Source organism: Lepisosteus oculatus, chromosome 1 (genome assembly GCF_040954835.1).
Source record: "Lepisosteus oculatus isolate fLepOcu1 chromosome 1, fLepOcu1.hap2, whole genome shotgun sequence".
Taxonomy (NCBI): Eukaryota; Metazoa; Chordata; class Actinopteri; order Semionotiformes; family Lepisosteidae; genus Lepisosteus; species Lepisosteus oculatus.
The window spans coordinates 67507145-67530033 of NC_090696.1; the positions used below are offsets into that span (position 1 = coordinate 67507145).

The 22889-nt window shown below is 43.5% G+C and overlaps 1 protein-coding gene across 8 annotated transcripts in view; it reads left to right on the forward strand.

Moving 5' to 3' along the window:
- tbc1d1 (TBC1 (tre-2/USP6, BUB2, cdc16) domain family, member 1) overlaps positions 1 to 22889 on the forward strand; it is a 93826-nt gene that overhangs the window by 47913 nt on the left and 23024 nt on the right. For 6 of the 8 annotated variants that reach the window (XM_069191694.1, XM_069191696.1, XM_069191695.1 and 3 more), the window contains 9 exons: positions 259 to 350; positions 2239 to 2355; positions 3689 to 3808; positions 3967 to 4059; positions 4970 to 5232; positions 6837 to 6995; positions 8223 to 8351; positions 9306 to 9445; positions 20039 to 20224. In XM_069191694.1, coding sequence (XP_069047795.1) covers positions 259 to 350; positions 2239 to 2355; positions 3689 to 3808; positions 3967 to 4059; positions 4970 to 5232; positions 6837 to 6995; positions 8223 to 8351; positions 9306 to 9445; positions 20039 to 20224 — 1299 coding nt within the window. The remainder of the gene's footprint in view (positions 1 to 258; positions 351 to 2238; positions 2356 to 3688; positions 3809 to 3966; positions 4060 to 4969; positions 5233 to 6836; positions 6996 to 8222; positions 8352 to 9305; positions 9446 to 20038; positions 20225 to 22889) is intronic. The other 2 variants (XM_069191698.1, XM_069191699.1) reach the window with 2 other exon arrangements.

A 22889-nucleotide genomic window follows, 5' to 3' on the forward strand; every position in this document is an offset into this window, starting at 1 on the left:
GAAACAGGGGCTGTATTGGGTTACAAATAATGAGTATTGGAAAGTTTTATTTACTGTAAGTGTTAGTGATTCTAAAATATTTTAAGACTGTTTCCTTTTCCTTTATTTAAGAGTTTATCAGCCAATTTCCATTTTTTTTTTCAGATTTCAGGATAACTTTGCGCCGTGGATTTTGTAGGACAGTCGGAATATTATATCAGTGTTCTGGTCCTGCTTGATTTAATTCGTAAATTTCAAAATCTCTTCTCAACTGATTAGGTCTTCATCCATCCAAAGCCAAGCTTGAACTGCAGAAACATGTCGCAACACTGAACAACAAGGATCAGGCATCGATCTTTGAAAGAACTCAGGTGAGGTTTGTGGTTTGCACACAGTTTGATAGCTCAGGTTTGAATTAGTGTCAAATTTTCAGAGGTCTCGTATGCAGCTTGGTTTTGATATTTTCATTTTCATGTTATTAACTCATTTTTAACAGGATTTGAACCAAAGTTTGACTCCTATCTAAAATGTCCAGGAGACACTATCAAACCTGAGTTCAGTTTTTTCCTCTGTACCTTCAATCGCCCTTTTTCGAGATTGTTGATGTGTGGTGGGGAGATGGCATCCATTGCACTAAAACACAATTAGAATAGTTTTTAATCATCCCCATTTTAAACAGCACCACTTGTGCAAGTGCTTATTTGGAACCAGCCAATTCTGATTTTAATTTTTAATTCATTTGCTTTTGTTGGCGAAGCTGAAAGAGTCTTCACTTTGTTTAGATCCGTTTTAAATTTGAACAAACAGCTGTGAAAACGTTTTCCAAGTGAAACTTGTTTTTCGGTTACATTTAGCACAGATAAAATGAATCTCAATACAGCGTTTGTTACTGTATGTTGTAAAAATGCCTGAGCTTCTATCACTGTCAATACTTATCCCACATTCTGCACATTAGAAAGGGAGCACAGGGGCTTTATGACAGTTGATTACCGCTTCAAAGGCAGGAAGTATGGCAAGAAAGAAACCCCAGCAGAAAGGGCCCCAGCGACAACTGGATCGACCTCTCCCTTCCTGTAATTGTCTGTCAGGGGCTGCAACATCAGGCTCCGGGTCTTGAGAACTCCCCCTGCTGATTGAAGAATTGTTAGTCCCGCGTAAAGCATGCAGGGACCAGGCTTTGAAGAGAGCCAGCTCTGTTTGCTTTTCCATACTTGTGGCGCCGTGCAAGACACGCAACCTGCCCGTTCGCAGTGCAGTCAATCATGCGATCGTGGGGTGTCCATTTTTAATTGTATACAGCATGATCTTGCTTGCAGCACTACTACCACACAGGTTGAGTCTTGGGGATTGAGTCTGGCCTGGGACATCCATCTGTGCGGAGTTTGCAAGTTATCGCCACGTCTGTGTGTGTTCTCTCCAGGTGCTGGCTAGATTAACTGGCGGCTCTAAAATGCGCCTGTGTGTGTGTGCGCGTGTCCTTCAGTGCACGTCCTGCCTTGTGCCGTGTGTTTCAGTGATAGGTTTCGTGTTGCCACCAACCTTTCCAGCAATGGGTGGCTTTCTGATCATGGACAGATGATGTTATTGGAAAGCAGCTGAAGTGGAGGGGAGCTTCACCCAGGCCTGACCATTTGGTTAGGCTAAGTAATGCAGCGAGGGTGGTGTTCTGGGGTATTAACAGCTGTGTGATGGCAGTGCAATGAAGAGCAACAGTGACCTCTAGAGGAGACTGGCACACTTCAGGTTCTTCAAACAAAAAAAGATGCATTTATTCGAAACAAAGTGAAAAATATTAAATATATAGTAAGGGTACTGATCAGTTTTGGGTTGGCCCTGATTAGAGGGTTTTGCCCCAGTGGTGAGCTGGGGGGGGGGGATGTTTTGTCAGTGTTTCGTTTCTAAGCATTTAAAACGTATTTAAAAAGAGTGTGGTTTAACAAAAAGCTTTGAAAGTGACTCTGGTTGTGAAATGGCAAGATTATGTTAATTTTTCAGATAGGAAATGATAAAGATAAAAGATAAAGAAAATGAACAAAAAGTTACAAATCTACTGAGGTGTGTACCGTGTTTAGGTTTTAATTCTGTACAGCTAATGAGCTAATGAATTAAAAGGGACTTTTAATTCCCCTTTGGGATCAATAAGGTCTTATCTATCTATCTAATGTGCATTCGGCACATTTCCGAGAGTGGCCATTTTTGTGTACGGTTGGGTCACACCAAACAGCACGCAGGATTAATTGTGTTGTCTTTCCTCTTCAGAAAGCAAGACCAAAGTCCGAGCAGGAGGAAAACGAGCTGGTGATGTCAAACTTGAGGTTGCTCTATGAGGAGAGACAGAGGACCCATGTGCACAGCAATAATGGGGATTTGAAGCAGGTTAGTGCCTGGAGGAGCTCTGAGGGTCTGCTAGAATCACACAAGAGGAACAGCGCTCCTCACACCATCTCTGAGAGTTATGTGCTTCTGCCTTGCAGAATTCAATAGATTAAAGGATAAAAGCGCGGCATCACCTTCAGTCCTGCAATCTGCTGCAGCCTCAAAAAATGATTACTTCCGCCTAATATTGACCTCAGTGTGGGAATGCATACAATAGATTTTTTTTATTGTGCACTGGGCACCAAATTGCCACTGGGTGCTTTCACAAATCGCTAGTACATAAGAGCAGGGAGGAGAGCTATTAAGCGAAGAGGCTAGAGAAATATCTATTTGGGCATGTTAATTCTTTCATCACCCAAGAACACCAATGAACCCATTAAAAATAAAGAAAGGAATGCTTTGTTCTTAATTTAAAAAAAATAAAAATGATTGAGCTGGAGTTCCTGTCTTATAGCCCCATGGGAAGGAGCAGAAATGTTTGGGCAGATGCTCTGTGACAATCCTAGTGTGATCTAGATTCATCGGCTTTGCTGCTCTTTAACAATAAGATAAGATCATTTTAATAGCCATATACAATTTCTTGCATTAGGAATTTGTCTTTTCGCATACCCCAGCTTGCTCTCCATGAGACACGCAGGCCCACAGACGGGGAGAGAGAGAAGCCTGGGGTCAGAGCGCAGGGTCTGCTATTTATACGGCGCCCCTGGAGCAGCTGGGGTTAAGGGCCTTGCTCAGGGTTCAAGGGCTCAGGGGCCCAACGGAGTAGGATTCCTCTGCTGGTCATGGGATTGAACCGGCAACCTTCCAGCCACAGGCACAGATCCTTAGCCACAGAGCTATCCTTCATGCTATCCTATGCAGAGTGATGAAAGTGATTTCACTGCTAATATCTTTTAGTTTTTTCTGGCAAAGTACTAACCATTATTTTTTCATATGCTCAGAATGTTGTTTTTGCATATTTATTAATTCTATAGTCAAATCTCCCACAAATTCTTTAATGGCATCACATGGTTTCTGCCAATACTGCTAAACACTTTTTTGCCTCAATCTTGAATATCAATGAAGAAAGTCTCAGCTGTTTCTCTCTTTTTTTTAACATCATGCATTTCAGCTGCTGTCAATCATTTTACTGTTAACTTGTTTTCTATGTTATTGTAAAATTGTTCTACTTTAGTTTGTATACATTTTTCAGTTTTATGCCAGACAATAGCTGGAAGGATCCTGGGGAGTTGTGTAGGGGGATTGGGGAAAAATACATCTAAATATCTAAAAGAGAAAAGAATTCTTTCTCTTATTTTCTAATGATAACCCCCAAGAGTGGGATTATTTTCAGTCGTCGCAGAATGTGCCAGAAGATCCGCCCACTGAGATGAGCAGCAGTCGGATCCGCCTGGAACAGCTGAAGTCCCGGGCCAAGAAGTCTCTGACGGAGTCTCTGGAGGGCATCTGGAAGGTAAATTTTGGAGACAGTGTGCTGCAGGTGTCTTGGGTTTCATTCTGATTCTGTTTCACCAGCGGGCCTGACACTGGGTGGCGGTCACCTTGTCTCTGTGAGTGGCCAGTGAGTGTTAACACTGTGAATCAACTAACTGGGTTGTTGCTTCCTCCTAGGGAAACAGCAGGTACAGAGGTCAGAAGGAGAGCTTCGAGAGTGTAGAAGCTGGCAGCTCTTCCTCTTTTACGACACTGAGCAGCAACAGCAGGGTGAGTGGATAGTCCTCTGCATTGGGGTTTCCGGTGCTTCCATCTTTATGAATTCAGTCGATTTTTCATGTCACTTTTCATTTGCTGCAACACTTAAGAAAGCCACTGCCAGTTCAGAACTGGGTGCTGGGTTCTGTAAGAGCTTATAAAAGTGTGTTTCTGAGTGTGCTCGGCTCGGTGCGATTCCGATCATGTGTAATGGGTGCTAGATCCTCAAATGGCAAGAGCTAATGAGAATGATGAAAAGCATAGCACTCACAATCGTTATTTTTTTGCAAGGTGTTCATAAAAAGAGGTAAACGATTGTGAGTACCATCCTTTTCTGTTCATTTCTGTTAAACAGTCTGTGTTACATTTTGTGTAGCTCGGACTGTTACCCAGAAGTAGTCCTGTTTGGCTGTGGATCCTGTGTTTTTAAGGCATGCTTGTTTCAGGATCTGCTGGCACAGTACCTGGAATTTTTCCTATTTGACTTGTTCCAGGCTAGGGTGCATCTCGGGCAAACCTAGTAAAAGCAGAGTCTTGATCCTGTTCTTATGGGTCACAGACCATAACCATAGGCTTCTCTAATGCAGAGGATAGTCCTGTCAAGAAACTGGTATACCTTGTATCATTTTGAGAATGTGTGTATATATATATAGCAGGTAGTTGACTAGGCTATAACATAATTGCCACATTACTACCTGTTATTTGTTAGTTCCCAGTATTCCTACCAAATCCTACTGTTTCTCCCACAGTCCTCTAAGTGTTGAAATGTTGATCTGGTTCTGAACAGCCACTGCAGTTCTTGTTTCTCCTTCGAGTCCAGCTCTAAATTCATTATCTGGTCCCTTCGTTCATTTACTGTGGCTCTTCCGTCTCCGCTGTCGCTGCCGCCTCTTAATAGTCTGTGGTGATGTTCGGCCCTCAGGAGCCCTCGCTCTCTGAAGCGACGGTGACGCCGGTGGCGGCCAGCCCGCTGAAGGCCCACAGCTCCACGGGGGACCTCAAGCTCCTGGAGAGCCCCTCCCCCGACCTGCAGAGGCTGGCGTTCAGGCGCAGGGCCAACACCTTCAGCCACCTGCCCGCCTCCCACCAGCCGCCCTCGCAGGCCCTGGAGGAGTCCCCCAGCGTGGCCAAGCCCAAGCTCCTGAGGCACCACTCCGTCGGCACCGAGACGCCCCACCAGCGCAAGTACGGGCCCCCGAAAGGCCACCCTCTCCGTTCCCACAGCTCGGTCCAGCTTTTGGGGAAACGGTAAAGGGGGGTAGAACTACCTTTTTGTCAAAACATCCCTGCCACAAAAAGGGTTCCTCCATGTTGCCATGGCAAAATCTTCCCGCAAAGCCCGATCTTATGAGGTCTGAGCCTGGACAGGGGTTCTCAGGCCAGAAATTAGAATCCGGCCCTTCTCTTAAAATCTCCTGAAGAAGCAGGATGGGACCTTGAGCCTGGAGGTTGCTGGTTCCGATCCAAGCCACTAGCCAGCTGTGGTTAGAGACTCAGAGAATCGGTACATGACTGACCGGGCGCGTTTGGGGCTGCCTTGGGTGTAGTAGACCATTGGTGCCGCACTCACGAGTGACCCCTTGTGGTCAGGTGTCTGTAGTTTGGCACTACCATTCAGTCATTTTCCATGCATTACTGTTAGTTTGAGCAGGGAGCTGTGTCAGCATGCGTAGGCTGCAAAGGAACGGGTAAAAGTTGATTCCACGCTGAAAGGAAAAGAAAAAAGTTACACACCCGAAGAAGGCTCCACAGCCAAAACGTTGTCTCTTTTCTTTTCCTTTCAGCGTGGAATCAACTTTTACCTGTTCCATTACTGTAATCAGTTGTACAGTAGATGCAGCTTAAACTCCCTCATTCCAGAAAGTGGCAGTAAATGTTCTGGTGAATTTTTCAAATCTTTCTGTATTTCCTCATAGAACAGAACGTGAGCTTGAGAGGAGTAACTGTTCTAGTAAAGTAGTTTCTGCAATGTTGTACAGTAATAAGATGTTAATTGGAGAAAAGTCTTGGACTGTCAGTTTTCCTGTCAGTACACCTTTTCATAGATGCAGGGAAAGTCTGAGGGTAAAGAACAAGGACAACTGATTTATACAAGATAAGCTATCCTATAATTTACAGCTTGCTCCTCACCTCAACAGAATAAATATCACCACCCATTTATTTACAAATCCCACATTCCTTGTGTTCTTTTCTGTGCGGCCGTACCTAGTGTTATGTGATTGAAAACACAGAAACGTATTTCTCACTAAATGCTCTTTGGAACATGTCAAGTCAAGAGATCTAAAACGTATCAACCCCAGCTCGTTGTCCAGATGGTGAATGAGGGGTGGTAATTTCTCTGAAACATGAGTCTCCTGTGCTTTATAGGACATCCCAAGGAAAAAATCATAGAAACTCATGTTTGTGAGTCAATCTGAATTCTAATTGTGAAAAATTGTGCAAGTAGGCATCAAGGGATATGCAGATTAGCAGTGAAACAGGGATGTACAGTAAGTAATAAGTATTGATCTATGGAAAATAAGCCATTGGACCATCAGGGTATAAATGGCAGTGGAGGTGTTTCCACAACACAGTAGATTGAACAGTCATCTTTTTATTGCCATCTTTGAAAACAGAAATACTTTCTACATTCATGTCTTGCGCTTCTACAATGAAATTTCTTCTCTGTTGTGTCACGCCACCTTCTCCTGTCTGAACGTTTTCCGTTTTTCGCAACAGCTCTGCATGTTTCCTAGGCTTCTAAACCTTGTGTGGTTTTCCTCCCTCTCTGAATTGCTGGGGGCTGTTAGCTTGAACATACCAGACGCTGAAGAGAAGAACCACTGTGCTCCACCACCTCCGCCCTCACCTCCGGCACACCTGATGCCTTCCGTTTCCTCCCCCAACTTTTTCAAATCTCTAAAGCAGAGTACTGGCGGGGAGCAAACTGGGCGCATGTTGAAGAGGAGGTGAGACTGCTCGCCAGTAGTCTAGATGCCTGTCCTTCTCACCCCTCTTTTCAGAAGAGATATACGGCTTTTTACGACTAGCTAAAATTGGCTGTCTGATGCCAATTGTCTAGGCTGTACAGCAAAAGCTTTACATGCTGTCTTGAGTATTACTACCCAGCTGTCAAAACACATCATGTATTTCAAGTCTGAAAAACTGTTCCCTGGATTAGACAACTTTTTTGTGTGATTTTTCTGCTGCATTCAGATAGTTGCGGTGTGCAGGGAATGAACAAAGATGGATTAAAAGATTGCAAGACTTTGTACAGTTAAAGATGTTCTTGCGCGTGCAGAACAAAACCTGAAGCATTATAATTCCAATTTCCAATTGATGTACACCGAGGTATACATGTAACATATGGTTACTCTGTTGTATTATATAGCTCCCAATACATGTTATTGTAGTATACACGTTCTCAATTGATAGTTAACAACTGAGAGCCTTCATTTTCTGTTTAGATGTTCTCTGTCTTTTAAAATGCTGAAATCAGGAGTGAAACCAGTGGGCACTTCTGGCAGCACAGGAAGCTTTAAGAAAATTAGATGGTTTCAATGCACAAAAATGACAGGAGAACTTGCATATTTTCCAGTCTTAACTGTGTTATTGCAAATTATCACAATAAGCAGCTTTTCGCTTTAAACGACTGAAAGAAGAAAATAACTGCATCAACACTCTTTCAACTGAGTTCCCTTTTCACATTGATCTTCCCCAAGTCTAGATGTGTCTAGATAGGTGGTGATTTTCCATTGCACATCCATCTCAGTTTTTTTTTGACATTTTCATACCTCCACCATTCCACCTAATACCTTTTAGGAGTTTCTGTAAGCTAAGCAGTACATTAAAATCTGTTATTAAAACATAATTTGAACAGAAAAATCCCTACTGGCATTGCAATTTAGAAGAAAAAACTATTAAGGACATTGCTGTTTTTATTTTTTTGAAAATTCAGGTTTTTATCCCATTCCACATTAAACAAAAGCCATCATGCGCCAACATGTCTCTTACAGTGTTTACATGTGCAGTAAAGAACAGGTCACCTTCAATAGCCTCCATCTCTTCTGAGGGGCAGGGCTGGTATTTCAGACTTCACTCCTGCATGAAAAGTGATGCACAGAATGTCTGCTCTGCTCTCTGAGCCTGTCTTCCTCGTGCGACTCTGTCTTTCTGACCTGCGCTCTCTCCACCAGTGCTCTCAGCACCTCTCACCTTACCGGCCTGCGTGCTCGGCTGCACTCCTCCTCCTCTGTTCCCAACTTTCTGAAATTTCTGGCTCCGGTAGATGAGAACAAGCCCTGTGACTTTAAGAAGAAGAAAAGGTATGGGAGCTGATTGAAACAGCCTTCGTGGAGAATACAACTCCTTTGGATCTCCTTATGTGTTGTATCTAAACTCTCTCCCGTGTGCTCTCTACTTGGTGCCTCTGAAAATAAAATGGATGCTGACTCCTGGTTCTGAGGTGTCTGTCCATTCTGAGTACACTTAATGGTGCAGTTTAATCTGTTTCTGTTATTTTCAGTTCTTTAACCACTAATTATTTTGAAGGTCTAACACGTTAGATTTGCTTTCTGGAGGGACCAGAGATCGCTCATCAATGTACAAGTGACCTAGCCAAGGCGTTCCCTCAATTATAGGAGAAACCACTTAAATGTCAAAGAATGAAACGCACCAAAAGAGAAATCCATGAGTACATTGATCAAATGAGTATGAAGTAAGGCAGTATGGGGGCCGTCTTGCAGTTCTTAGTCTAACGCTAGATTCTGTGCCTTCAGGGTGGAGTCTGCATGTTTTCCTCAGGTCCACTCCCCCCATGTGTATGTTTCTCCCACAGTTCAAAGACATGTTTTCTCAGCTTATTGCGTCTCTGCCTTGATGGATTAGGCTCAAGCTCTGTTTTTTTCGTATAAAATCTGACCCAGTCGCTGGGCAGGGTTCTCGGGCAAACATTAACTCTTGCGAATAGTTGAAACCGAGACAGTCCTGGAAATCCAAACTTGTGACAGAAGTCTCTGTGCCGTTCACGATTGAGCTTTAAGAGTTCGTCTGCCGTAGAGATTGTAGTTTTATTGTGGATAATTAAAAACCGTCCAGGAAGGGACAATGGGTGGTGAAGTAGGGGGAGCAAGGGACAACAAAGGCGTTTTGTTCCTGGTTTCCAGATGACCTTGGCGCGTCCTGTGTTCACAGCTGAATTGACTCTCCTTCATTGCCCAGTTTGTCCAGCTAGGGCTGCTGGTGAGCCCCCAGGGTTCAGATTCTGCTTCTTGTTGCAGTGACCTGGACATCAGGTCCAGCCCAGGACGCGATGGCTCCGACAGCCCCATGAGGATCCGCAGGCACTCTTGGCGGCAACAGATCTTCTTGCGAGTGGCCACACCACAGAAGAGCTGCGACTCCTCCGGACGATACGATGGTAAGGCTTCGCCAGTGCTGCCGTTGTTTTTGTACAGCCAAGCAGCAGAACAAATCCGTCACTGTTCATACCCAGGCAGCGTATGTGTTGTAAAAAATGGCACTCACACCCTGCGATTTCTAACCTGGCCAAGATCTTACAGCCATCAGTGACAGATCAGGAACCACGGCGCCTCACCGAGATCAGCGGGTTGGGTCTGGACAGAAGACCTGTACATTTCTTTCTGAATTTGTTGCATTTCTAAGCGGAGTTTCTTTTTGATGCTTGATATCACCCTTTCCTCAATCCACAGAAACGATTCCAAAACTTTTTGGAAGGCGTATAAGTTTGTAAGGTGTAAAAACCCATTCGTTTACATGCAAAAGCTTCCGGTTTGTTTCTGAACTCTATAATATCACCCAATAATACTTATTTTTATGCTAACGGAGCAATGAATCATCAAAGTAAGAACACTTTTGCTGGTTTGTGAAAGTTAATTACCATATTTGCTCCAGTACAGTAGTTAATAAGATAAATAAGATGTATAAAATTGTAGAATGCAGACGCATTGAGGAACTATGCTGTGGGAGTTCACACTATAGATAACTTTTTTCGTGTGGCTGCAAAGGACGCACCTTGGTTGTGGTGAAAGTCTCTTTGTACCTTCGTACCTGTGTGAAACGAAGCTGGTACTTGCAACAAGGTTTTGTGAACTTAGTGTTTGGAAATCGAGGGATGAGTACATACTTAGTGTCTCCTGTTGTTCTTTTGCAGTGCGAAATCCTCTTCCATGGAATTCTGTTCCTTTCTATTGAAAGGGACAGAACTGTTAACTGAGTCTTTACTCAATAAAAATATTGTTTTATAGAGGCGGGGTATGTCTGTTTTGAATAAGGTTGGACGGCTTGAACAGCCTTCAGCAACCATATGTTTACGGAAACTGTTAAGTTAAACTAGATATGCAAATGTCAGGGCTTCTCAGGAATGGGAAGGAGGGACCTCTCCTTGTCTGTTTTTTTTTTTTCTAGGATATAAAAGGTAGAATAGATTGATTGATTAGTAGTGGGATTTCCTGCTGAGAAACTGATCTTTCATTTGGTTCCATATTTTTACTCAGGCCTTCCAGGAATTGAGCGTGACAACCCTGCTCTTCACCTCATTTGAAAATATCAGTGTAGACATCGAAGTGCCCAAGGCTTATGCTAATATTGTTTCTTGTGCTTGACCTCCTCAGTTCACCTGATAACAGAACCACCACCTCTGAGTTTGATGTAGGTTGTGATGCGTTGCCAGTTGTTTTCACTAGGTGGCACCTTTGTTCAACTCTGTTTTGTCTTTTCGTATAAAAACACTGAGGTAAAATCTAGTTTAAAATAAACAGTATGTTCTTCGAAACAACTTTCTTTGCCAAATGCAATGTCTGTATTTGCTCTGTGTCTTTTAAAACAGTTTATGAATTATTTTACATACACTTTTCACACTTTAGTAATACAATGTTTTTCTATGGGAAGTTACTCTCCTATGAAGCGTCGTCTGTTTTATCAATTGAGTCAGCATTACACTGTCGATATGTTATCTTTCTGGGCAAACTGAAGTGTGCCTAAGACGGTGAAATGAATCTAGGGTCATAAGCTTTAGTACTCAACGTGTATTTCCACTAATGTAGTCTTTGCTACATTCTGAATGCCTAGATATAGTTAGTATACATCCAAGTGAAAGAAAACCCTTTTTGGCTGCTTTTGTTTTAAAGTTTTGTTAATACATAAAGATTAATAATAAATATTATAATATATTATTATTATTAATAATAATAAATAATAGGTATTTCTTGATTCTCTCAGGCAGTAATTGATACAAAAGTAGATGTGCAAGGTTTTCCGGTATTGTGGAACAGCTAGAATACTGTACGTTGTCATTGCAAATAACAAGAACTGTATGAAGAGGTCAGGTGAGCTCTAGGGCACAGGTGAAGAGGAAAGCGCAGAGCCTGCAGCAGGGCGGGACAGGGAGCACAGAGCCTGCAGCAGGGCGGGACAGGGAGCACAGAGCCTGCAGCAGGGCGGGACAGGGAGCACAGAGCCTGCAGCAGGGCGGGACAGGGAGCACAGAGCCTGCAGCAGGGGTGTGCAGGGAGCACAGAGCCTGCAGCAGGGCGGGACAGGGAGCACAGAGCCTGCAGCAGGGGTGTGCAGGGAGCACAGAGCCTGCAGCAGGGCGGGACAGGGAGCACAGAGCCTGCAGCAGGGGTGTGCAGGGAGCACAGAGCCTGCAGCAGGGGTGTGCAGGGAGCACAGAGCCTGTAGCTGGGGGCCAGGATGCACAGAGCCTGCAGCGGGGGGGGCAGGGAGCACAGAGCCTGCAGCAGGGGTGGGCAGGGAGCACAGAGCCTGCAGCAGGGGTGTGCAGGGAGCACAGAGCCTGCAGCAGGGGTGTGCAGGGAGCACAGAGCCTGCAGCAGGGGTGTGCAGGGAGCACAGAGCCTGCAGCAGGGTTGGGGCAGGGGTGCAGCTGTCACCAAAGGCATCTCGACTCCTGAACTGTTACTGTCTGCTTCACTCCTTCAGCAAGATCAAGATCATAAGTGCAGAATAACTGTTTGGAAACACTGTGCATAAACCTTTTACACAGTTTTACAGTTCATCTCAGTACGAATGTGGCTTGCTCGTGTTGTATTGACTTCAGCATTAAAAGGTGAGGAGAAATGTCGAATCGCGGCCCTGCCAAAATAGGTCCTGTCGGTACTTGTATACCCAAACAGAGGCATTTCCAAGAAATTTCGGGGGGCTTGTTTCACTGCTAACCAAATCCAATAATGAAATCATATCCCTGTTCATGCTAAGACAGTGACTTTTAATTTTAAGAGATGAGTTCCTTCATGTGATGGAGAACTCCTGGGAATGAAAGGAGCAGTGTACTAGGCGATATCATCAACTGTAGGTGTCAGGTTCATAAATGTATTTTCTGCCTGCATGTTTCAGAACATCTGACTTAGACATTTGAAAACAAACTTTTAGACAATTCATTATATTTAAGAAGTCTTTTCCAATCTTTTGATGAACCAATAGGAAACATGACCGCCACTTTAATAGTAATTTAATTCTATTTGGGTGGATTTTTCAAATGTGTGCAAAACTAGGTTTTCTGGATTTGTTTTAAGAGCTACTAAGAAATTAAGAAATGCATGTCCCTGAATCTTGGATTTCCTGCAGTATTTGCTAAACATAAAACATTGCTCACTGGTCTGGAATCACACTTCATTGAAAGTGCAGCTCCTTCCTAAAGGATGTAATATTCCTTCAGAAGAGCGCAGGACTTCAGATCTTCTTCAAATCTTTCCTTTCAGGCAGAAAACAAATTCTCACAAGAAATCGCAAGCCATTTTTAAGTATGATGAGTAGAAAGAGCACAAAGAGGAGAATGAGGTTTCACTTGTTTGTTTGCCCCAGGTGCACAGGGTTATTTAGAAAAGGGGAGATTTCAGTGTAGGAACGTCATACATTTCATCCATTAATTGGAACCTGGTTGATTACAAAAGGCCCCTGGTAAGGAAATAATTATATCACCACCTCTCCACATTCCAGAAGGTACTTGAGGTTAATGATGTTTTGAAATGTGGAATGATTTATATGTCAGAGCTGCGGAAATGTAATGCAAAAAGTACTATTTTACTGAATATTCTGCATTATACAGCATTTCTTTCTTCTTGTGCTCTTACAATGAGGAAACAAATATTTCCGATCTGCTTAGTTAGTCTCTATTCTAGCAGTTCCCAGCCTGTGCCTGTGTTTCCATGCGAGAACAAGGAGTCTGACAGTGGACAGAGGAAATCTGCCCAATTGACATTTGTCGTCAACCGCAGTTGCTGAACATTTTGTAGTAATATCAACATATCCGCTTATGTTTGGAAAGGCAGCTTTTCTGTCTTGGTGCACACAGAAAAACGGTACTACAATGGAGATTTCAGACACTCACTGGGGTGATTTTTGCCTGCTGATCGTGATTTTGCTGCTGCTTTTTTGTGTGTGTTTCTTAATTTGTGAATTGCTGCTCTTTGTCTTGAGTGTCGCCGGTTGCGAAGGAACTTGTCTCGTGGATGTTGGCAGTCATCGCCCACATCCGGCAGAGAACAAGGTTGTCGGAACAAGAGCCGAAGTAGCCACCGGATTAGGAAGAGGGTGGTGTGAGGCAGACTAGGGCCGCCCCCAGGTTAAGTGCCAGGGGTACAGTGACATTAAGGGAACCCTCATCATTGTTTTTTTTTAATGAGACTCAAAAATCCCAGCCGGCCAGCTCTGAATGCCACTGTCCAGCCTGCATTCACCTACACTGAACCCTTCTGGGTGAAGAAAATTATATATGGAAATATGTTTCTACTTCAGTAAAGAAGGAGACCCATTCACCACATTTTTATCTTTCTAGCTATTTATTAATAGCCAAATATTGAGAACTATATGCTTTCATCTCAACTCTGCATTCTACTCCTTAAACCTTTTTTTTCCCTCTAAAACTCTAAACGCCTGGAGTGTTACACCGCTCTGGCAGCGCGTCTTGTGCCACTCTGCTGTACTCACGGTTAATTTCAGCCGCTGTTCCAGCGGAGTGCGTGTTTTCTGAGGGCTCGTTGGCACGCAGGGCGCGAGTTCCCTGGAAGCCGGTTTCGTGAGAAGTTCAGCAGACAGGGAAGACAATCCTAATCGATCACACTGGAATGTGAGCTGTGCCCAAGCTCGCAATATCCCATAGTAACACTTCACCTCTCTAAAATTCCCTCAGTAGAGCATCAAGTCCTGCATTGTTAGTTGACAACGCTGTTCTAATTGCCTGACAAGCTCGTTTGCATACTTATTGTGTTTAGGATACTTGACTTTTACACCGAACTGTCTAAAACATGGGCATTTATTTTAAAGACATTAGAGACTATAATATGCATTACTTTATTGTTCTTTTGAGCTCATAAGTACATTACAAGGAATAAAGAATTTCTTTGTTGTAATTAGTCATTTGACGAAATTGTAAAGTTTTCCATACATTGCTTTTGTTTTTGGTTTTATACCTTTTCTTCTTAGTTATGAAGGTTTTTTTCCTGACACCAGAAGCGTGTCCCGACTGTGTTGGCTATATCTTAATTTTGATCTTGAAGCAAGTGTTTGCTTGTCCTCAGAGATATGTTTGCCTGGTCTTTGTACTGTACGTGACTGGAAAGTGGGAAAAAGTGCTCCGTCATGTTCTGGACTTGTCAGCTAGCGGATTCAGAACTGAACTTGATCCGCATGTAGACATTGCGGCTCACTGTATCATAACATTGGCTTGTCTGCTCATGGCAACCTCACGATTAGACGTTTGTGGTGAAAAGATGTCTTTCAAATGCTGAAATTGCTGCATTATAGAATTTAAGAGCCACTTATCATTAGCATTAATAAATCCTCAATTTTAATCTCCTGTAATTGTAAGAATTAGAACCTATTTCACTGCATGGCTCGGTGATTCAGGTTTGATGTGTTTGTGGTTTCAGTTGGCTTTGGCAGAAAAATAATTTTTCAGATCTCAGGAGATGTTTGCCAGTAAAGGTCATGCTGAAAGAACTGACCTACTTTTTTAAATAGAATTCCATTCTGGTCCGAATTGTTCAAACATCCCTGTTTGAGAAGGGCGTGGATGGCATATACTGTATAAACTTGTCTTAATTTCAGACGGGCTTGAAGAATTCCTTAAGCTGGAAGAAGTAGGTCATTTTGTTTTTTAAGAAAGAAATTGCTCCCTCCTTTTTTTGTTGGCAGGTAGACTTGCTCTTAGGAACACAGGCTTTGCTTTTGGGGGAAAAAAAGGGACACAGATATATATTCCTGGTAATGTTATATCATCATAATTGTGAAATGTTGAAGTCTTGAGATATTGTGAGAGGTTTTCATTAGCCAGGTACCAGAGGCAACCTTAACCTTTGGTTTCACTGCAGCCTTGGAGACAAAAGTTCAACAAAGAGAGCAGATAGGAACCTCAGTGTCCATCGATTTCACTAACAAAACAAAACAAGGAAACAAAGTCTTTTGGATGACAAGTTTCAACAGTGGTAGTCTGGTATCGTTTACATATTAAATAAACCGTACTGGTTTCTGTTGGAATTTGGCATTAAAGTGTCTTTTTTGTGACCGTTTCAGAATTTTATAGTTTGTACGTAGATAACTACAGTACATAACAAGCCCAAATTAACTCTGACCTCACCTTTAAACTTCGTCTGTCATCTTGCTGAAAGTCACGTGGAGGTCGGCCTGCATTTGGCCTACATGTCACGGACATCACACTTCTCAAGAGCTAAGCTTACTGCTTGGCTTACAGACCTGTATAGTTTTTTTTTTATCAAGATCAGTTAGGGCTGCTGCCAGCACTGCCTTTTTTTGCCAATTTTTTCAATGCTTTTAATTATAATAATAATTCTTTGCGCTTTTTATCTAAGTATCCCATGCTTTTGATGAGTTTTAAAAAATTTGGGGTTGGAATCAACTACTGACCTTCAGTGAAGTTGTGATGAGTGGGTACAGAGTCTATGAAATTAATGTGACCCCTTGTGGCAGGAACTGCCTCTGTATCCACAGTTAAGTCTCTTGAGTCAGAACACCTTTATAACTGTAGAAGTTCTATATGTCAGTTTAAGCCTTCAACTTCAGTTTTATGTACAGTGAGGTATCTCTACAGATGGGGCATTTCTTTACTTTTCAAGAGGTTTTACGGTGATGTAAACTGCATTAAAATGGAGAACAAGCCTATCAGCTACTGCAGTTATCCAAAAAAAGAAGAAAAAAAAGAAATCTGTTGGGTGTTTTTCCATCATCTTTGTTCTTTCTGTTTGTTCTACCAGTTAGTCAACTAAACAGCATTAAGTTCAAGAGAGTGCAAATTGGGAAAGGGATTCTAAAGTAAGACAGGGCTGCTCAGTCAAAGCTCTTTGTTAGACTGTGAATTCAAGAATCTGAAATTGCAACAATTTATTTTCAAAATTGTTCCCAAGGTAATAACATCCATATTACCTTCCATGCAATGTTAAGATAAAGCTTGGTTATTCTAGTGCAGGATAAAGGCTGCTTTTGTGCTAGTGAACAATTCTGCAGACGTCAGCTGATCATATTCCTTTTCTATCTTGGTTAATCCAGTTCAGATTTTACCAGCTGCATCATCTTCCACACAGGGAACTGGTTATTTACACAGTTAATAAAGTAACTGGTAATGTATAACACTACAGGATGTGTCAAACATGATCAATTATATAATATATATATCTGCTTCACCACTACAATTTTGTATAAAAACCTGAAACAGGAAAACTTCTGAAATGTTTTGAACTGTTTGAGAGCGCCGGACTGTTTTCTTTCCCCACAATGCAATGTTTGATCTTTTAGCACTTTTCTCCCAAGACTCCGATACAGTGACGGACTGCATCTGCCCAGCTTAAATTAATATGCGTTTGCTTTCGTTAAATCAAATTGTTTGAATCGCCAAGCTGTTGACAAACAACAGCAGTAAGTGGCATCAGGTTCATTATGCTTTGTGAGACTTTGAGGTGTGTTCACGTCCTAGGGAGAGGCAGCAGAGACTGGATTCCAGGAATCCCTGAGCTCTCTTGTTGTCCCACTCGCCTCCGCTGGAGAAATGAGCAGCAGCTTCGGGAGTGACCCCTGCAGGCACCAGTGTTTAATTAGGGAGTCGTGTTAACCAGGATAATCTCCACCTTCAGGCTCTAGTATAGACATAAACTAAACTCCTCTCACCTACTGTTTATTCATTTATTTATTGTTGGTTTCAGAAAAAAAATTGCTTTTATAATGTCCAATTACAAAAAATTCACAGATTACCATTGGTAAATGGCCCAATGCCTAACAGGAATATTTACATTTCGTCCTGGGAGGCCTAGAAACACTTAGGAGTTTCTTTAACGCATGGAAAATGAATCTTTGGTTTATATGGGGAAGTAAAAAGATTTTTACTGCCCTTAATTCAAGCTGCTGTTAGCCAGGGTGGATCAGTTTCCCCTGCTGAGAGCTCTTCCCGGGAGTCCTGACTTTCCACGACAGAGCCGGAGCGACTTTCTGACTCCACGCCCTGCACACCGGCCTTTTCGACGCCCTCCGGCTACAGAGTTATCAGATCGGGCCTCCCGGTTTTAAGCACTGACGTTTTACCAAGGGCGTCGGCCTGAGGTTTTCTGAAGGGGCTGTTGTGTTCCGGTGCCTGGGTTTGTGAGGCCATTAATCCCCCGCCTCTCCCCGCGCTCTTCCTCTGATCCCCGCCGAGTTAATGACGGGCCCCCGTCAGGCAAACCAGTGATCCCCGTCAGCGGCGGCGCAGGAACAGGTGGCACCGTGCGGGATGGGAGGGTGAGGCCGAAGAAAGGAAATGTGATCCCGCATCGTTAAGGACGCGGTGATTGATTACAGGGCTGCCCCCGGGCGGTTGTGTTCTGAGGGTGGCTTCAGAACAGTTCAGAAAAGACGCTTTTGTGCTTTCAAAAACTATTTTCTGTTTTATCGTCTCGGGTGTAATCCTGCCTCTATCTTTTGTCCCATATTTTCTCTTCTTTCCTTTGGTTCCTATATGTGCATAGATGTGTTTTGCTTTCCTAGTGCCGTTTGTCTTTGGTGCATGCTGCCTGGTGGCTCTCTCGATTGTGTTTCCCATCTGTGAGCAGCTGTTCCTTGCAAGTCAGTGGGCCCTAACCATCCGCTCAGGATTCAGCCACAGAAATCATGCCGTATGGAAATCAAACATTCGGAATGTCCCAAGCAGGCTGTCGATATCTCTCGTGTTTAGCTGAATGCCTCGGCTATTAATCTTGATAGTTTACTGTTACACACCTTGATGGATAGTTGTTCTCGATCACAAGCACGAGGGTACATGCCAGGTATCATTAACAAAGATTTACTGGGAAATTAATTGATTTGGTCTCCTTCACAAATGCCACATTGAATTATTTATAACGTCATTATCTAGATTGCCACCATAAAATATATTTGGGAACGTAGGCATCTGCAATTGTCACTTGAAATCAAGTGGTGTTTTGAAAGAATATCCCATTGTTTAGACTTGCATTTTACTGGTTTAGAATACAGTGCACAGAACAGTAATTCAACCTCGAAACCTGATATCCTTTAGTGTAGGTGTGACACTGATTATAGTACCTAGGAATTTCAGAAGAGATTTGGAGAGGGGTGGAGGTAACAGGCAAGACAGTGAAGGATGGGAAACTGCATTAACCCTTCATCTGCCAACCGCTGGAACAGAATTTCAAAAGACTGCAGACTGTCCGCTTAGAGGCTGAGAAAAGAGAAGCGTTTGCCTACAATATTTTCCATGCAAAATAGGGGCTCCCCATGATGAACATGTCTCAACAACCCATTAGAGCAGACAGGGGAAAGGTGAACATTTAAAGGAGACCAGACAGCAAACTTTTTTTTTTACAAAGCCTCATAATTATGATTTTAAACTTCATTCCACTGTCGGGCCACGTTAAAGTTTCAGAGGCAGACCAGCTTCTAAGATGAGTTCTCCTTCTGATGCAAAATAGACTACCAGCCTATTTCGATGTGAGGAAGATGTAGTAGGAATTTCTTTCAGGTGGGGAGCTGCGTCAGCATGCGTAGGCTGCAAAGGAACAAGTAATAGGTTTATTCCATGCTGAAAAAAAGAAGAAAGAGATCACAACGTTTCGGCCGTGGAGCCTTCTTCAGGTGTGAGGGAATTTCCTGTACATAATATTGACAAAAGATCACAATAGCCATAGTCTTCTATAGCTATAGACCACTCTAGATCACTATAGTCTGCTCTTGTGCTGTTAGACACGCTGTGTTAGTTTTAAGTGTTCAGAGAAGCTTATATGCCAACTCAGAGGTATTAAAGAAACCAGGGTTTTAGAGACTATGACAGTTGTTCTTTTAAGCGTTGTTTCTGATGCAATAGGCTAGTCTGATGCAATGTATAGTCCCAGAGGCTGTGCGAATCGACGCCTGTGAAGCCTCAGGTAAGAGTTTAAAGCTGAAGTGAGCAAGCAGGCCATTGCATATGAAACTGTCCCAAGCCCCACCTGGAAATTCCCCTTCAGACAGTACACTCTTGTCTAATTTGGTTGAGCATTGTCCGTGTCTTTCCCGCCTTTTCTTTTTATTTTGTGTCACACTTAACCATACCTCTCCATGCTTCACTTGGTCTTCACACCGAGTCGTCCGGCCTTTATAATGCTTTGCTCTGCTCTTTATTAATATGACGTGTACGTCGTATATAACGTGCTCTGAAGGACGATAAATCCTCCTAAGGTTCAGTCCAATATTGTTAAAGCTACTCGTAAACAAGGCTAATTTGATCTGGAGGGAGTTCACAGTAATTCCTCTGGGGAATGTGCTAGACTAAGAAAAACTCAAATAATGTTTTCCTTGCTAGCTGGGTTTGTGTGTTGTGCAGAAATGAAGGGGTGACCCTCTCTTCGAGAGGTCGCGGGGGGGTGTCACGGCAGCATGACAGCATTCCTCTCGGCGAGAAGGTCCCCCAGGCCGGTGCCCTGGGTGCCGGCCGCGCTCGTAACCCCTCCTACCCCCGCCGTGACGCCCTGTGCCCGCTGGTCTCCCTCCGCAGACAGGAGCGATGCCGGGGAGGCGCCCCCGCGAGCGGCGCTGGGGCCCGGGCTGTGCGAGGGGCTGCTGGGCCCGGTGGCGGAGGAGCGGAAGAGGACCCGGCAGGAGCTGCGGGAGCTCTGGAGGAAGGCCATCCTGCAGCAGATCCTCCTCCTGAGGATGGAGAAGGAGAACCAGAAGCTGCAAGGTGAACTGCGCCGGCGGGGGGGGCGTGGGGTGGGGGGGCTGTGATGTCAAGGGGTCAGTTAGCAAAAACTGCTGTCCGAGACGGCTGACATCACTCACCACCCCTCAAAATCATACTTCCTTCCCTCCTTCTCGGTCTTCTGCCATTCATGTGCGATATTAAGATCCTGCTCCTACTCACGATACGTTGATAAAATATGCTGTATTACAGGACCAACATGTTGGTTAATTTTAGGTCTGTTGCTTTAGTTGTCAGTCAGGATTAACACTCAGGATGTCTGGTAAATGTTTTGATAAACTATTGACCTTTGAATAATGCAGAACAGTAACCAAATATTGAGTGGTTTTCCATTGTTTTGAGCACTTGGTGCACTAGCACACAACAAAGCTGAGCTCATTTGAAAAGCCTGGACATCCCTCAGTGTGGACAGCACCCAACGATGTCCTCGCATTTATCACCTTTCTACTCCATAAGGACTTTGCTAAGAAGCTACCTTCTGTATTCTATTCTGCTTAGTTTTCTAGCCCTGTTTTAATCAATGTACCACTACATCTAAGTATGACCCAGCTGTGTTGAATTTGACAGTGCCTTGCAGTGATGTTCTGTCGCTGTGTATGCCTCTCTAAGTACGTGATGTTTGCATTGGGTATCAACACCTGTCCTGCCTGGCAGGTGTTTGCCTCCACCCTAGTAAACTTTCAGCGAAGAACCTGATGTTATCATCACACCTCTTCAAGTAGGAATTAGTGTCACAGAGGTAGGTCAATATTTGTCTACTGAGTCAGCAGATGTGACCCTATTTTTTTTTTTTGTCTGGGCTGTGCTCTGTATTGTTTCATACGTGCAGAACACACCAAATGGGTGGTCTGTACATTGCAGATTCACTCCTTTCCAGTAAGTGATTCTGCTTCTTGAACACTTTGCTCCAGCTGTTGGCAGATGCATCAGCTCCCTTGGGCTTGTAAATAAGCTCACCTGAACATCTGAGTGCAGCTTGAGCTTTGTAACCCAGGTGTTTCGGGTTGGGATCTTAAGTCATATAACTACCTAAGTGTGATCAAGTTGGCAGTGCACAATTGTTGAGGTGCGACCAAGGGTAGACACCTTAGTCTAGTGGACTTAGTTCAGTACAGTGTATCAAGCATAATTACATTAGAAGGAACAGGTTCGAGTCTCACAATCAAACTTCTAACTGCTTGGCGTTGTGCTCCTTCCTTCCACGAGAGGCCACTGGTGGAAACTAACTGGGAGAACATTGGAAATTGAGAACAGGATACACTTCTTTACACAAAGGGTATTGGGGGAACAGGCTCTCCAGCCCTGTTGTTGAAACAGATATTCTGGCTTCCTTCAAGAACCAACTGGGTGAGATCCTTGGATGAATTGGCTACTATAGAGGGGTCTGGATGGTCCGAAAGTGAGGATCGGTTTAGCTCTGTTCCTGTTCTGCATTTTGCATATGCAAAAACACAAGAGCAGCTTTTAATTCGGTCACGTTTCAAGATAATTTGTGTGCCTGTGATTCTAATCTGTTCCTGCTCATTGGTTAATGACTACACTAATGTTCTTCACTGGTATGCTTCTCACCTGTGGTTACTGGAAGCATTGTTTTGCATTACAAGCAATTTTTCAGCAAAACCCGCGACAGATGACTCTAAGAAAGCTGTACAACTTGAACAACCTGAATAAGAAAACAGTGCACTGTGCTCATTTAGCCCACTGCTCATTTAGATATCTAATACCTCCACGACAGTTTTTACAGGAATATGGGAGTGCCTTTCTGAACTGCTACATGTAAAAAACACTGTGAAAAAATGGCAGCCAATGAGCCAAAAGATTGAAGGGTTGAATTACAGGGTGAAGAATGCAGCACTAAGAAAAAGAAGCCTTCAAGTTCCACTTTGTACTTTAATGAGTACGTGACACTAGCACACTGCCACGGCTCAGTGCTGAGTCATGTCACAGGAGCAGTGATGTGAAAATTAGAGGCTAGATTTTATCAGTTTCTGGTCGATTAGATATTACTCAAGGGAAAGCATTTAAATTACTGTATGTGGCAGCAGAGCAAGAAAAAATAATTTGAGTAAATTAGGCAGAGCAATTTTAGAATGTGTGCAATATAAAAAAAGAAAGGTGTTTTCCTGAATGAAATGAATCAAAACTGCGTGCACATTCCTAGTCCTTCACAAATCTGGGCATAAGTCAGGGCAGATCCGATGATCTGATACAGGAAGAAGCTGGCAAACACTTTTGTCACAGTATTTTTAAATGTCCCAAAACAGGTGCATATGTATTTGTAAAGCCCTGCATTGCGGTGGCCAGCCTAGAGCCTAGAAAATGGTTAATTCTTTACTGATCTCCGGGCTGGGTGTGGTATTTTACAGATGCGTTTCCTGTCCTATAAGCGATTCAAAACATACCGATGAGTGGTCTGTGATAAGAGTTCAAATATCCCATACAACGTTCATAAGAGCCCTCTGGTTAACCCTGGTGTCCTGGCTAAAATTCCAGTCTTATCTGTTACCAGCATGACTCAGGACACAGGATCTCCCTTTGCCTGATCTGCAGTGCAGTGGGGCTGCTGGATAATAGTAGCACCTCAAACCTCCTAGGTTGCAGAGGTGGATGAAGATCTGTTTGAAAACCTCTTTGGTGTCCCTTAGAA